Raw genomic sequence first — 14,673 nt, 5'->3', positions numbered from 1 at the left:
AGGGAAGAGAAGCCACTGTCACTCTAACTTAAAACGTGGTACAACCTAGTGAATGGCTTGAAAGTCAGGAACCAGGGATTGCCGCCGAGCTGTCAGGGGAGCTCCCCATCACGTGCAGGGCTGTTACAAGGCCAAAGCCGCACACGACTGGATCACAGACACGATAGGTTTTGACTTAGTTGGCTTGGTCGTGAAGCTGCTGCACGCTTTGTAAACCAGTAAAAGGTCATCAGCAAGGGGCAGGGGGGCAGACCCCGCATACTCTTTAAGGAACGGGACCACGTTGGGGTGCCTGGGTGGCGCAGTCGGTTAAGCGTCCGACTTCAGCCAGGTCATGATCTCGCGGTCCGTGAGTTCGAGCCCCGCGTCAGGCTCTGGGCTGATGATGGCTCGGAGCCTGGAGCCTGTTTCCGATTCTGTGTCTCCCTCTCTCTCTGCCCCTCCCCCGTTCATGCTCTGTCTCTCTCTGTCCCAAAAATAAATAAAAAACGTTGAAAAAAAAAATTAAAAAAAAAAAAAAAAAAAAAAAAAGGAACGGGACCACGTTTAGTCGCCACCGGCTGGCATATTCGGTCAACTCTCCGTTACCAGTGCCACGGGGGCACTGGAGGGATCGGAAGGAGAGGTGGGGCGGCGGGGTGTGCTGGGGAAAGCCCCCGCTGCTCCAGGTGGGTTTTGTGAGGTGCCCGGGAGGAGGCGGAGGGAGCAGCGTTGCCCCAAACCTCAGCCTCCGCACGGCCTTTGCCACCTGCGCCTCGTCCGAGGCTGCGAAGGAAGGCCGAAGCCAAGGTTAAGTCGAGCTGATTGCAGAAAGTGCTCAGTGAACATTCTGTGACTAACTTCACTCCAGCTCTACCGTTATCTTGTCCTCAGAGCGACCCACGGTTTTCCTTCATTTAAAAAAAATTAATTAAGGCCTGACTAGTGGAAATAATACCTTTATTAAGAGAAATGTCAGAGAGTGTATTCCTTAAAAGAAAACTGCTTTACATATGAAGCATTTCTGCAGCATCACAGCAAGCAATGAGACTTACCTGATCCTTATTAAAAAGCAACATTGTAAGGAACATTTATATTAAAGTTGGATCAATTTTCCCATGTGTACCGCATCTTATGCAATGTTGTGATCTAATTCACTTTAAAAACCAACCTAAGGCTAACCGATCATCTGTGGCTTCAAGTAGACAAATGGGCAGCACACAACTGCTCAGTAATGAGAACAAGTGAATCCTCTGGGGCCCTCCAGGTGCCCCTCAGCACAGAACAGAACATCCCGGGGGCGGGGGCTCCCCAGACAGGCTGCCAGGGTGCAAGCCTAAGATGCTTATACACGTGTGCTTCCGTAAAGTAAATCTGTGATGTGGGACTGGAGGCTTGGGCCGATGGTGGTGGGGAACAGAGGTGGTTCTGGGATACCTCGGGGGAGAGGCCCAAACCAACTGGGCTTTCCTCACTCTCTCCAAATCATGCCCGCCTTCTCCCTTAAGTGTGGATCTTAGATTTGCTGCAGCGGATTCAGCGCCTAGGAGAAACCCTCAGCAGCCTGGCACGCTCCCTCCAGGCCCCAGAGCAGCCCCGCTCACCTCGTCCACTGTCCACCGGGCCACCTCGCCTGCCTGGATGTTGGCCACGCCTGGAAGCAACTTGCAGTGCTGCTCCCTGCCGAGTGGAAGGTCCCGGAAGGGGTGGGCCGACATGGAGGACATGAAGACGGACTGGTGCAGCGCCTGCTGTGTCTGCTCAGCGGAATATTCTGAAAGAGAGGCGGGGAGTGAGCCGCACACAGAGCGCCGCCTGGGTCAGCCCCTCCGCCTGGGGGGCCCAGAGTCAGGATAGGACAAGCGCAGGCTCAGTGGGGACCCTGGCATTCCTGTCGCTTGGCATCATCGCCGGGAGGAGTCCCCAAGCTCGGCCCATGCCAGTTTCAACACAACTGTCGTGAGAAATGGACCTTATATAAGGCCCAGGTGACTCTGGCTATTTGCTAAGCAAGGTCAAATAATATCTACGAGACACTGCTTGATGCCAACCAAGAGTTAGCCTGTCACTGCCACTGGCCTCTCTCTCCCTATATCAGGAGTCAGAGGAAGCACAGAGCCTCACGGAGTGTGGCTATTAACTGCATCTGCACACCGACCCCTCTGGGATGTGTGTGCACACAAACAGCGACTTCTTCCTGGCGGCCGCCTCCCATGGCTCCAAAGACACAACGAGCCCAGGTCCACATCTGGCTTCATAAGTCCCCTGGGGGACACTGAACATGGAATGCGGCTCAGGGTCCCCGTGAGAATCTGGGTGGCAGCTGCCGAGATAGCTCCCTGCAGGACACGACGATCTCTGGGGACTTGCGGAAAGCGGCCGCACTGCGATGTGTATACCCTGACCCAGGTGCTCTTAAATGGGCGCTCTCTCTTCAGAGAAAAAGCTCTGAATGAGCCGTGTTCCGGGACACGAAGGGTGGCGCTGCTTGCTTGCTCAAGACTATCAGTAACGGGTAAGACCTCACTTCTGCCTCTTCCTTCTCCCCAGGCTTAAGGAACTGGTGTTCCACCTTCAGGAGTGACTTTACTCTTATGTTATATCCCAACATGTAGATAGAGGCAGAGATCTCAATCCTCTAATTATTTGCTTTGAATTTATAAATGGATGCGGAGCAAAATCATCCCGGAGATTTTGGAGAACACACGTGCCTTTACGATGTCATTTGAAAAGGCACTTTCAACACACATTAGCAAAATAAACCCGTTGATATTTTTAAGATACTTTGAAAAGGAAGACCACACACACAAAATGCTGTAAGCCTTCTAAAAGTCTACCTTTCCCGATGCAAATGACAAGTTAAGTAAGCAGGAGCCACGCGATGTAAAGTCTATTATGATGGTTTGTCTTTTACTAACAGAGTCTGAAAAGCTATTATGCAAATACTTCTACCTCAAATTAATTACAGTTTTTAGTAGGTGAGGCTGACCTGTACCGTGCATGGTCACACAGTCATACCCGTTAGTAGTCAAGAGGTTCCAGGCTAGAAGGAGCCCATCTGTCACTACCCTGACTGCTTGGCACAGACATCCTACACAGTTACCAACGCTTGCTGTCTACACAGATAAAGAGGCGGCGAAACTGCGGCCTTCTCCCAAATTCTTATGCTCCAGTTGCAAGAGGCAGCAAGTTCATCTCTAAATGCTGATTGTCCAACACTGACCTTTTTAGTATGTAAATAGGTTATCTCCCTCCATGTAGTCCAGCCAACAGTAAGTACGACTGCCGGCTCTGAAGGGAAACTTCACACCTTCTTTGAAAAGCCAGTATGTTTACAAACGTGAATGTTCTTTAATGAAGGTGTCAGGTTGGACAAGGAGCATGGACCAAACCAGCCCTGAAAACCCATGGCAGAAACATCCCAGAACAAGTCTGCAGTCAAAGCCACACAGTCACTGAGGGCTTTCCTGGGAACCAAAGAGTTAAAGCTATGTGTTTAGAGGGATTAAGACCTGAGCCAAAGCTGGGCTTTATTCTGGAAAAGAATCACTGCATCAATCAATTGGTTGTTTTCGCTGAAATAGCGTGGACTTAAAAAAAAATAAAAAATCACATCTATATCTCAAAACCCATGCCCTGGGTAAATCAATCATGTATAGTTTCCAAAATGTGTAGGACTCTGAGAAGACACAATTAACGAGCCTTATATTTCGGAGGTGCAAAGGTGTTGAGTGATGGTGATTAGATTCCTGTGATTCACAAATAAAAGCTGAAGGCATTAAAAATGTAAAAGAACCACTGTGCTCCCAAGCAAGAAAATTTTCCACACTGTAATTTTGGAAGCAAATTTCCTTGGGAGCCAAGGGGTCCCCTTGGAAATACATCTAATGTGTGGTTGCCAGCACTGACCAGCCCTGGGGCTCCTTGGTATGCTGCCTCTCATGGCTCTGGGCCCTGGGAGACAGGAGCCATCGGTCAGCTCAAGAAATAAGATGGTCCACAGGTTACAATGAAAGGTAGAGAGCTCCAGCTGTATCTTACGCACTTGAACTCAGGAGGCTTTATGCTGTCTATGGCTTTTGAATTCAGTTAACTGTGTCCGTATTAGATCAAACTATTTGATTGAAGGGAGGTGAAAGCCAAATTTCTCGAAGGATGAACAGAACTCAGTGGAGAATAGGTTCTGTGGCACAAAGTGAGTCGTGCCATGGCAGTGGGGACAGGTCTGCAACCATCTTGCTGGGGTGCCCACTCCCCCAACCGGCTTGGAGTTTCCATGGGTATAAAGGGCTCCTGTCTGTGTACCTACAACCTCACGTTTTGGGGAATGCTTGCCAGAACCAGTTACATGCTAAGCACAAATAATATTCTACTCTTATCAACTTTACAAAATGAAATGGGAAGACTGACAGTTGAGCCTTCCTGCTCAAAAAGACAAGAGTTAGGTTAGGGAGGGAGTCTGTGAGCAGGGAGTTTGGAAGAACCAGTCTGCCAACTCCAAGATACAACTGGAATTGGGAACGCGTACCACCCAGAGCTGGTGGGAGGGGAAAGGGAAATGTGCATAAGGCCATAGTGTGGTCCCCAGCATGCTGTAACTAGTCATTAAGTGGTTGAGTGCTACTTTAAACTTGACTGTAAGCCCCTTGAGGTCAGGATTGAAGCTCTATGAAGGGATGATGCATTATCTCAAGTTAACACAATCCAAGACTAATTTTCCAGTAGTAACAGAAGACAGAGGATACATTTTGGAGAGTGTTTTATGGTGGTTGTTTTGCCTTCTTTTACCATTTTCCAGGTCCAATTTCTTCAAAGCTGATGATTTTGGGGTGAGATCTTCATGTCTAGCTGAGAGAATGCTAGGATGGGCTTGCCTCAGAGGACTGCGGCACGGTGGGGGGTGGGGGAAGGGAAGGGTCCACATCAGCTTGCTTAGTGGTGAAACCTGGTCCCCACACAGTTGCTGAACGACCTTGGATGAGATACTCAGCTCCTATGTAGCAAGGTTTTTTAATTGGGGTAATGATAACACTGACATCCCACTGAGTTGTTGGAATTAGAACAGCTTCTGGAGTATAATGAATATTCAAATCATGTCAGATATTACATTACTGTTACAAGTGTGGTAAAAGAGACAAGCTCAAATGGAGTTGCTTGCGGTCAGGCCCACATCAGCAAACCAAGAGTTCATACCGAACCTAATTTCCTAGTTTCCTAGTTTCCACCTCTCCCAGGAATATAATCTCAACCAGTCAGTCTGGAATCTCCTGGTGAGGTAATCTGCCTGACACATCCCTGCCATCCCCCAAACAAAGGTGACTTTACCTGAAACAGTCTGCCTTTGCTTGTCCCTGCCCCCTTCTGCCTATAAAAATCTCCCACTTTGTACAGCTCTTTGGAGCTCCTTTCTATCTGCTGGATGGGAAGCTGCCCAGTTCACAAATTACTGAATAAAGCCAATAAGATCTTTAAAACTTAAAGTTGAATTTTGGATTTTCTGTTATTTATTTATTTATTTAAAAAATTTTAATGTTTATTTTATTTTTGAGAGAGAGAGTGAGAGAGAGCAGGGGACGGGCAGAAAGAGAGGGAGACACAGAATCTGAAGCAGGCTTCAGGCTCTGAACTGTCATCACAGAGCCTGACACAGGGCTCAAACTCACGAACTGGGAAATCATGACCTGACCTGAAGTTGGATGCAACTGACTGAGCCACCCAGGTGCCCATTTTTATTTTTAAAGTTTTTAATTAAAAACAAAATTTAAATGTTTAATTTGAGAGAGAGAGACAGAGAGAGGGAGGGAGTGTGTGCGTGTGTGTGCATGTGTGTGCACAAGTGGGGGAGGGGCAGAGAGAGAAGAGAGGGAGAGAGAATCCCAAGCAGGCTCTGTGCTGTCAGAATGGAGCCCAACTTGGGGCTCGATTTCACAAAGTGTGAGATCATGACTTGAGCCAAAATCAAGAATTGGATGCTTAACTGACCGAATTTTGTTTTTAAACATAAGATATAAAGATTTTTTAAGTTCTAACAATAGTGAATGTTCAGACATATAAAATTTCCAAAGCCCGCATGGCTGGATATGCCTAAAACCTATGAAAGCTGAAATTCAGCTGAAACCCAGGATCTCCAGGCCATGTTCTGATTTCACACCCAAGTGGTCCTGAAAGGACAGAGTAGTGGTCACGAAGATCACGTGCAGAATCCCGCTGGAAGGCGATGAGTGTGGGATCCCTGGCCACCGGTGATGCTGGGTAGGGCATCTGTTGCCCAGGCAGGCTGGTGCCAATGTGCAGCAACAGGGTAACATGGTTAAAATGCGTGCAGCCTGCCAGCTTTGAAATTATGTGGCTCTTGACAGACTTTTAAAATGTGGGGTGATTTGCATTATTTTAAATTCCGCGCATAAAATTAGACTTTTGAAAATATCCACTTAAAAATCTGCATACATTTTTATCAAATGTGAACATGCTGATTTTAACTTTTTACCAAGCCCAGCACAGCTCATGTCATATTAGATAGATACTCCCTGAATGGTTGCTAATAAATTAAAAAGCGCAAGCCAATGATGAAAGTATATGCTGTCTTCAGAAACTATTATCAAATGAAAAGGATCAGGTCATTCGGTCTTGGGGCTCTTGGAGTAAGCAGAGCCATCTAGATTCGAAGAGGGTGCCCGCCATGAACAGGGGACACAAAGGGTCTTTCTAACCGGGTAACTTACGGACTGCATCCCTCAGGCCCGACATCCAACCCACTGTCCACCTAACACAGCGGAGGGATATGGGCTGCTTCCCAGTTACACGGCCTCCCTGCAGCAGTGATTCCCAGCCAGCTCCCCTAAAGGTCAGCCAAGAAAACTCAGCCTGCGAAAGCAGCCCCCCTACTTACAGGTTTTAAGATTTTAATTAATCAAAATGCCTTTTGCACCAGAAAAGGAAATGCATGCGTAATCCTGGCTTTGCCTTTAACACCAATGAGTGAGTGACAATAGGGAAAGACATCCCTACATTTAAAATGTCTTTCCTATTCCAGAAAACAGAGCACGTGATATCTGTCACCTCCGTGGTTTGCCATTTGTAGAATAGTTTGGAAGAGGTTTTTTTGCCTCTGTTTTTCTCTCGGTGTTTCTTTTGGGTGTTTTGAACTTAAAAAATTTATAATGATGGGCTTAAGGATTCCAGTCAAGTCGCTTCAAGGTTTGGAGCATCGCCCGTTCCCACAGCCAGGGGGTTCAGCTGTGTGTGTCCAGCGCCAGGATACGGGACGCCCTAAGTAGCGTACCAGGGGACTTGGCTGTGGATCGGCATCCACTCAGAGAGGAGAAAATAATCCCATCTCCAAAAACGTTAAGTCATTACTTTTCTTGCAGAGGCAGTAAATGGTTCGACTCCAATGGACTCCCCGAGGAGACCAGAGTCTCTCTGCTCTTCAATGGGAAAACCCTCGCTGGGCACAGGCCCTCTTCTCCCAGTCCACGGGGACAGCCAGCTCAGGCCGGTTGTGGACGCCGCGTGACTCAGGGGCTGCCTCTCGGGTGAAATGATCAAACAGACGCATGACTGTGGTGTACAAGCACGGTCTGCCTCCCCATTCCACGGACTTAAAGTCTGGAGGATTTAGAGACAAAAGGTTTTTAATTCATCTGAAAATAACATGAAAGTAGGTCCCTGATTTCTTCTCTGCCCCTCTGGTTCTTCCAACTTCTGCTCTACCCCACAAAGGGAGAAAAATCCTTTATGGAAATGTTCTTTAAAAATATGGCTGTTTCTTCACAAAAGCGCACACAACAAAACTGTAGCAAGTGAGTCATAAATGGTAACCAGAGGCTGCATGGCTGGGTCTCAGGTTATTTTTAATCCCACTAAAAACAGAGACCCATTTCACAAGCAGCCTTCTCTTCAATGAAAGGGGTAGCAATTCTATTGTGTTCTCTGTTCCAAAAAGGAGGAAGCAAAAAAAAAAAAAAAAATTGCCAAGGGTCCCCATATCTGATTACGTTTTCTCTGGCCTACTGCATAATCCGTGACAGTCCCGGACTGACTTTCCTCAGTGTACCCAGCACTCACTGAGAAGTTACTCTGCCTGCAGCACCGAGCTCCAGGAGTGGCTGCTCCTGGAGGAGCAAGGAAATGTTCAAAAGGGGCTTGACAGTTTGCAACATTTTTTCTTCCCGTGATCCCTTTGTTTCTAGGTCTCTGTTCTTAACATGCTTGGAGCCCTCATTTCTATGCTACCTCGTCTCCTCCTGATTTTAATGGGGTTTGACTCACTCAATCCTTTCTCATTTCTATTTTCTTACCTCCCAGTTTCCCCAAAATGAAAGTGAAAAGCAGAACAAGGGGATCCTGAACACCATTGGTGAGACAACCATGCCATCCCTGCTGTGTGGGAACACACCCGAACAGGCATTCAGTTCCCAGCGGGAACTTGGCCCACTGCTGGTTCCTAACCGTGACTTACATTACTACTAAAACAAGTGGGGCGATTGGTCTGCTGACCCACGTTCTACTTCTTCATAACCATGTTATTTGGAATCCATACATTTTTATCTGCAGAGTGCTTTAGGATTGTGGTTATTAGTCCTCCCTCATCACAAACCCGTTTCTTCTGTATTGGTTTTACATGAATGTGGGAGACAAAGCACAGAAATGTCAGAGATTGTTAGGGACTTCCCAGTGGCCTTATCGACAGAATCAGGAGGATGAAGAACCCTGCATGTTCTAGATCTGTGTACTGTCCGCAAAGCAGCCACTGGCCACATGTGGCCATGCAATACGTAAGATGTGGACAGTGCAAACTGAGATGCGCTGTAAGTGCACATGTCCTGGATTTTGATGACTTAGTACCAAAAAAAAAGAATGTAAAATCTGTCCTTCATTTTTTTTTTTTTTTTTTTGTAATCTTGATTTACATGTTGAAATGATATTTCGGATATGGGTTAAATAAAATGGCATCCAAAATTAACTTTCCTTGTTCCTTTTGTTATTTTAAATGTGGCTACTAGAAAACTTGCAGCTCGCACGTGGCTAGTGTTGTATTTCTATTGGACGGTGCAGTCTGGAAGAGTGATGACTCATGGCGTGTCTCAAGATCCACACTTGGTGCAGGAAGGGCTGGGTGGCTGAATGGAGTTAACGTGACTCATGTTGACGCGATGACGATGAAGCTCCAGGCAGCCTGCATCCCACCCAGCCCCCGGCAACCGACAACCCTGAGAGAGGGGGAAGACAGAAGACCTGAGATTAAACACAGCCCACTTGGGTGGGGGAGTGCTGCTGGAGACGGCTGCCCGGGCTCCGGTGTTGGCGTCACGGATTACTGGCCGTGACACTGGAGCTGTACGTTGGTCTGGCACACAGTGGAACGGGGGACGCTCAGTGGCTGCAGCGCTGGTGAATAAATGACTGAATGAATAAATGCATGTATCAGGGAAGTAGGAACTGTCTGCGCTTACTACAAACACAAGGAATGGCTTTCAAAACTCGATCAGGAGCCACTCAGATTTAGAGCCACTTTGTCTAAAAGTGTCACTGCACACCCCTCCATCACTAAATTCTCAAGGAGCTTGTGGTAACCCGGCTGCTCTTTTCTCACTGGTGACTAGGTACCAGGGGGAGGACGGACACAAGAGCTTTCAAGTTTGTAGACTCCCTGTGGAGTCTATTTTCTGAGGGTCCTCAATGCCCCACTTTTGGGCTTTACAGTTCATCACCTCTGCTCAGAGCCAACTGGCCTTCCCTCCTCAGCTCTGCTCCCTCACTCAGTGAAAAGTCAGTGACCCAGCCTACTGTCCCTGTGCACTCCAGGCCCGCCTTGCCTCTGGGCAGGTGCCTTCATACCGGCCGTTCCCCCTGGCACCCCTCCTGCATGTCCTCGCTGTCACGTCTCTGAAGACTGAGAAGCAGCGCTCCTTACAGGCGGGGATCCAGCCCCGCAGCCACTGCTGGCCTTCTTCCCTACTGACGGAGCGTCTCCTCACAGCTCCTACTCAGCGGGCACCCAAACTGTATCCACCCTCTGCTAGACGCTGCAGTCTTCCCTTTCTCCCCCGCACATCTCTCTCTCTTCCCTGGCCCCTCTGCAGGAACTTGAGGCTGCTTCTTTCTCCTTCAGCGGCCTTCCCATCTCCTCTGGCCCTCAGGGCGCTTCTCCCGCCTGCCCTCGTCCGCTGGCCTATGGGGCACAGCCTTTCTGGCTTCTCTTGCCTCGCTGCCTTCACAGAGGCGCCTCCTGACGAGTTTACAGCCAAACACAACAGGATCCTGACGGGACAAGTCATTTAACAAGCAGGGAGAGTGGCAAATAAAACGAAGTCCCCACAGTGAGACTCAGTCCTCCAGTCTGGGAAGGGATTTAGCTGCTGGCTTTTATTCCTGAGGGCAGGGTTTTTTTTTATAGCTCCTCCTTTTGGTCCTACTTCAGCAAACTCTCTTTTAAGGGGTCTCTGATGCCAGGAGTCTATCCGTCAGTTTCCGCACTCAGACGCTCAGGGCTCCTCACACAGAGGCCCTGAGGCCCTGTCACTGTCCCCAGCCCTCTTTTCAGTCTGCCCGGGGCGGGGGGGGGGGGGGTGGTGGTGGTGGGGGTGGCGGGGGTGTGTGTCATGCCTCTTAAGGGTGGCTCCTCCAGGACAGCCCCCTCCCCCCACTTGCTACCCTGTATTGAAATTGTGTGTTTATTTGCAGGCTTTGATTAAGTGGGGTACAAACTCAAGGGCAGTCATTTCCAAGTCATCCTGCACCCCCGTGGCCGGCACAGTGGAGTACAGGTGCGTAAGACCCGAGCTGACTGTGGAGCCATCTGAGGAATTTCACTGCGGAGACAGATAACGCTGTGGCAAATGCCAAGCTGGTCTGTGCCAGTGAAAACAATGAGTTTCTATCCCGTGGGCTCTCATTTGACAAATATACTCATTACTGAAAAAGCTGAGAATTGTTTGTGATATGGAATCTTACTAACATCTCAATTTGATACTCAAGAAGCAGATACCCCCCCCCCCCCACTTTCATTTTAACAAACATGCAGGAAAACCCATATTAACTTGTGATATGTTAGTCATCCAATAAAAGATTTCAGGGCAGCATATCTTTTGATGGCTGAAGGGTGACCTTTTGGTTTAATATCTGCTTCGCGCAGCTTGAGACATCATTAATTAGCTTCTTTCGGTTGAATACTACAACCCAATCACTCAGCGTGTATTTTTTTTTTATCCTCGGCGGGACCATTTTCCTTCACTTGCAAAAGTGAGACCATAATTGAATGAACGTGGGTGCCAACTTGACCAAGACCTGGAGTCGCTCTTCTCAATGCGGCATCCCCCACCTGTTCGCTTCCTATCCCGGCTCTCCACATGCAGTCTTAAGAAGACCGAACCCTACTTGAGCTGGCATTCACAAATCTGGAAGGCCCTGCCACGTTGATGCACATGTCAGTATGACCCAGAAGAAAACAGTACTGAGCATGATGAAGAAACAGTTTAATTGTATCTTAATTCCAGCCCTGGATGGTGGTACTGGATTGGGGCAAATGGATTTGGAGGCAAACCCTTTGAGCTGAGGGCATGGCGTGGGCACCTGCCCCCAGGGTGGCAGCGTATGCGACTAGTGCCAAAGCCCAGGCAGGTGTGGGTGCCGGGCTCTGTACTCGGTCGGCTGCTTCTCAGCTTCTGTAACGTAGAGGCGGGGAGGGACGAGTGAACTAATATGTTACAAACCTTCAAATCTTACACGACCTGCCTCTAGGTGGGAAGACACGTGTATTATTTCTCTTTGCCCCCGCTGCTCCCCACCTAGCATACTACTGTGGCACCCCGCACACGGGAGTCATTCAACGGCCGTCTGTTGACAAGTAGCCGGGCAGGTATACGTTGTGAGGAGGAAGAACACATATGTCCCTGTTGACTGATGGGGACCCGGAGGCTCCCTACTGTGCGCAGGCAGTGAAGGAACACCTCACTGGATTTTGCCTCCTTTTTCTCTGCACTCACCTACTCCCAGCCATGGGACACGCAGTCCACGGGTGACCAACTTCAGATAAGCCTCAGGTCAAAAGGTTCCCGAGGACTCCACGGATTCCCAGACCCTCAGAGAGGCACAGCCAGCCCAGAGCACAGCACTGTGCTCCCAGCCAGGAGCACTCAATCAGAACGATGAGACGGCACCCGAGGAATGAACCTAAGGGCTGCCGGTACCCCGCCAGGGCTTCAGCGCCCTCTGCCAGCACCAGTGCCGACTTGGGGCCAGCTGGGGACCAAGGGGACAAATACTTGCTGGTTACCTCTTACTGCTGGTTTTATTTACTCCACGTGACTTCATGGGGACAGTGCTATTAAGTCTCTTTTGCAGATAATACAAGGGTCTCAGACACTCTAAGGAACTCGGCGAAAGATATTCATCAGGCAACGGAAGGGCTGGGATGCTGACCCCAGAGCTCACCACAGTAGGGGCATTCCTTTCCTCTGATCCTTCGAGAGTGGGTTCTTTCTGCCACTGCCTCTGCATTTGTCTAAAGGGTGAGAAGCAGGAGTGACACTTATAGGAGGTGGGGATCCTGGGGTCTGATCATTCCCGGGGAGACAGACTCGCCTCTTCTTTAATAAGGGAAGCCACCATGTTGCAACACTGAGACAACAGAGCTCCAGAGAGATCCCTGGGAAGTACTGTCGGATATTTATCTCAAAATAAACGTGCTTCCAGAGAGTCCACGCAGAAACTGTGCAGACCTAATCAAAAGAGCACTCTGAGCCTTGGAAAGGACAGGGATTGGGAGCTCAGCCTGGCAAGAGGGCCCTGAGCAAGTGAGTCCTGGGGCCCACCCACCTCGGCCCGGGAATTCAGCTGCTGCTCAGGCCTTCCCGTCTCTGGCACGAAAACTGCCTCCTTCCTTGGCGAGGAGCACAGCGCAGACGCTCCCTCCAAAGCAGTGCCAAGGGCTCCCCTTCTGGAGGTGCTGACGTGTTCACAGAGAGTCAGAGAAATCAGCCTGCATCGTGGGGCGCGCCGAGGTCCAAGTGGCTGGTCTACGTGTCTTGGGAGCCAGCCTGTTTTCACAGGCTCCTGTGCTCCATTCTCCCCACAGATGAGCCGTTCTCTTTTGAAAGTGGTCCTGGGGGAACTCTTCCAGCCCAGGACAGGCCTGAAGGCCCGGCAGTTTCCATTCTGAGGCACCTTCCCCCGCCTTCTCTCCCACTCTGGGAGAGGGAGCGACTTGGCAGAAGCTGGGCTGCCCCTTTTTGAATCAAAACTGACCTCCCCTTCTTAGGTGTTCATCCTATGCGTTACTTGTGATCCCTTCCTTTGTTGAGAACACACTGACACGTTAGTCTGTGGGCTTCTTTTCTCATTTCCCTTTTGGGCAAATTCAATGAGGAAGCAGCTTAGGGGATATTTTCTTTTTTTAGGAGCTGTACATATTTCCAGTGCAGCCTCTGCTTTCAGAGAAGCAAGACACAGCGGTGCACCCAGAAGAGGGGGGCTCTCTTGGTCCTTGTTCTGGTTCCCTCGTCAACACTGAAATGAGGGCCAGGGACGCAGAAATCCCTGGCAGCCGCGGTCTGGGAAGCGTGTCTTGTGTTTGTGCCCACACATTTCCCTACTATTTCTGGGGAGCCCCTCCTGCCCGCGTCCCTGGTTTTCTGTGTTTGCACAAAGCATGAGTATGTTCTCGTGCACTGTGGCACGAGTCCCCGGCCCCTTTGGGTCCTTACCCTCCTTGGCCTGCACTCACCTGTCAATTACAGATGGCACAGTGGGTCGCAAAGAGCAGAAGATACATGGGCAAAAATGGAAATTTATTTTAAGGCTAGCTGTCCTGGTTATAAGAAGAAATTAGTAATCTTGGTATTTTGTAGACTTCAGTCTTATTCTTAAAAATTATTAGAAATATAAAAAGAAACACTAAATTACACCAACATTTAAGAAAATCAACTTGTTCCGGAGAAGATGACACATGGGATAACTCTGTGCTCCTCATTATGGGACTCAAGTTTTGTCAGACGCTGGGTTCTAAGTCACACAAAAGCTGCTCTGGCCAATCATCTGTTTTCTGTCCCCAAACAAACATCACTTCACGCCAATATTCACGGATAATATATCCGACTGGTTCCAATGTATTAGCTTCAAGAAAACAGGAAGCTTTTACTGTTTGCAGGTTGTGTGCCTGCATGTGTACATGTGTGGGTGTGTTTTGGAAAGACAAGCAAAACGAAAAACACTCCAAACTTAGAGCTGGCAGGAACAAGTACCTGGCATAAGTTAAGAGATAATGATGGAACCCGATCAGCCACTACAGTCTGCGTTTCAACTGTCTTTTGAAAATCGGGAGCCCAGCCCATGGAGACATCAGCTTCCACCTGAGCAACACCTGTGCCCCCTCTTCCTACGCAGGCTGCCCACTCCCCCTGCACCTTGGTCCTGCACCTGCGGCCCTGCCCTTTTCCCATTTTCCTGACCACATGCCCCTTGCGTGCCTGCCTTGGGCAATCTGCTCTCTTCATTTAGTGTGGTGGTTTCTTTGCACCGTGCAGAACTGATTTCCCAGATCCACCGAGCTGTGGACACAGTCAGACATGTTTTCTTGATGATGTGTTAGCACAGGAGCCAAGAACATACAGTTAGTCTGAAGCAGGGTCACTGCCACCTGAAATTGACAGCCTTCAGTAGCACACAGCCAACGGGCATGCTTCTAGAAAATAC

At 49.2% G+C, this 14,673-nt stretch overlaps 1 protein-coding gene across 4 annotated transcripts in view; it reads right to left on the bottom strand.

Moving 5' to 3' along the window:
• L3MBTL4 (L3MBTL histone methyl-lysine binding protein 4) overlaps window positions 1–14,673 on the bottom strand; it is a 447,733-nt gene that overhangs the window by 12,425 nt on the left and 420,635 nt on the right. For 2 of the 4 annotated variants that reach the window (XM_078435404.2, XM_078435405.2), the window contains exon 17: window positions 1,584–1,753. In XM_078435404.2, coding sequence (XP_078291530.1) covers window positions 1,584–1,753 — 170 coding nt within the window. Of the gene's footprint in view, window positions 1–1,583; window positions 1,754–6,864; window positions 9,192–14,673 lie in introns of those variants that run through there. The other 2 variants (XM_078435406.2, XR_013551279.2) reach the window with 2 other exon arrangements.

Source organism: Panthera onca, chromosome D3 (assembly GCF_046562875.1).
Source record: "Panthera onca isolate mPanOnc1 chromosome D3, mPanOnc1 haplotype 2, whole genome shotgun sequence".
Lineage (NCBI taxonomy): Eukaryota > Metazoa > Chordata > Mammalia > Carnivora > Felidae > Panthera > Panthera onca.
Note: the sequence above shows the minus strand (reverse complement) of the source record. Positions and strands in the feature narration are given on the sequence as shown.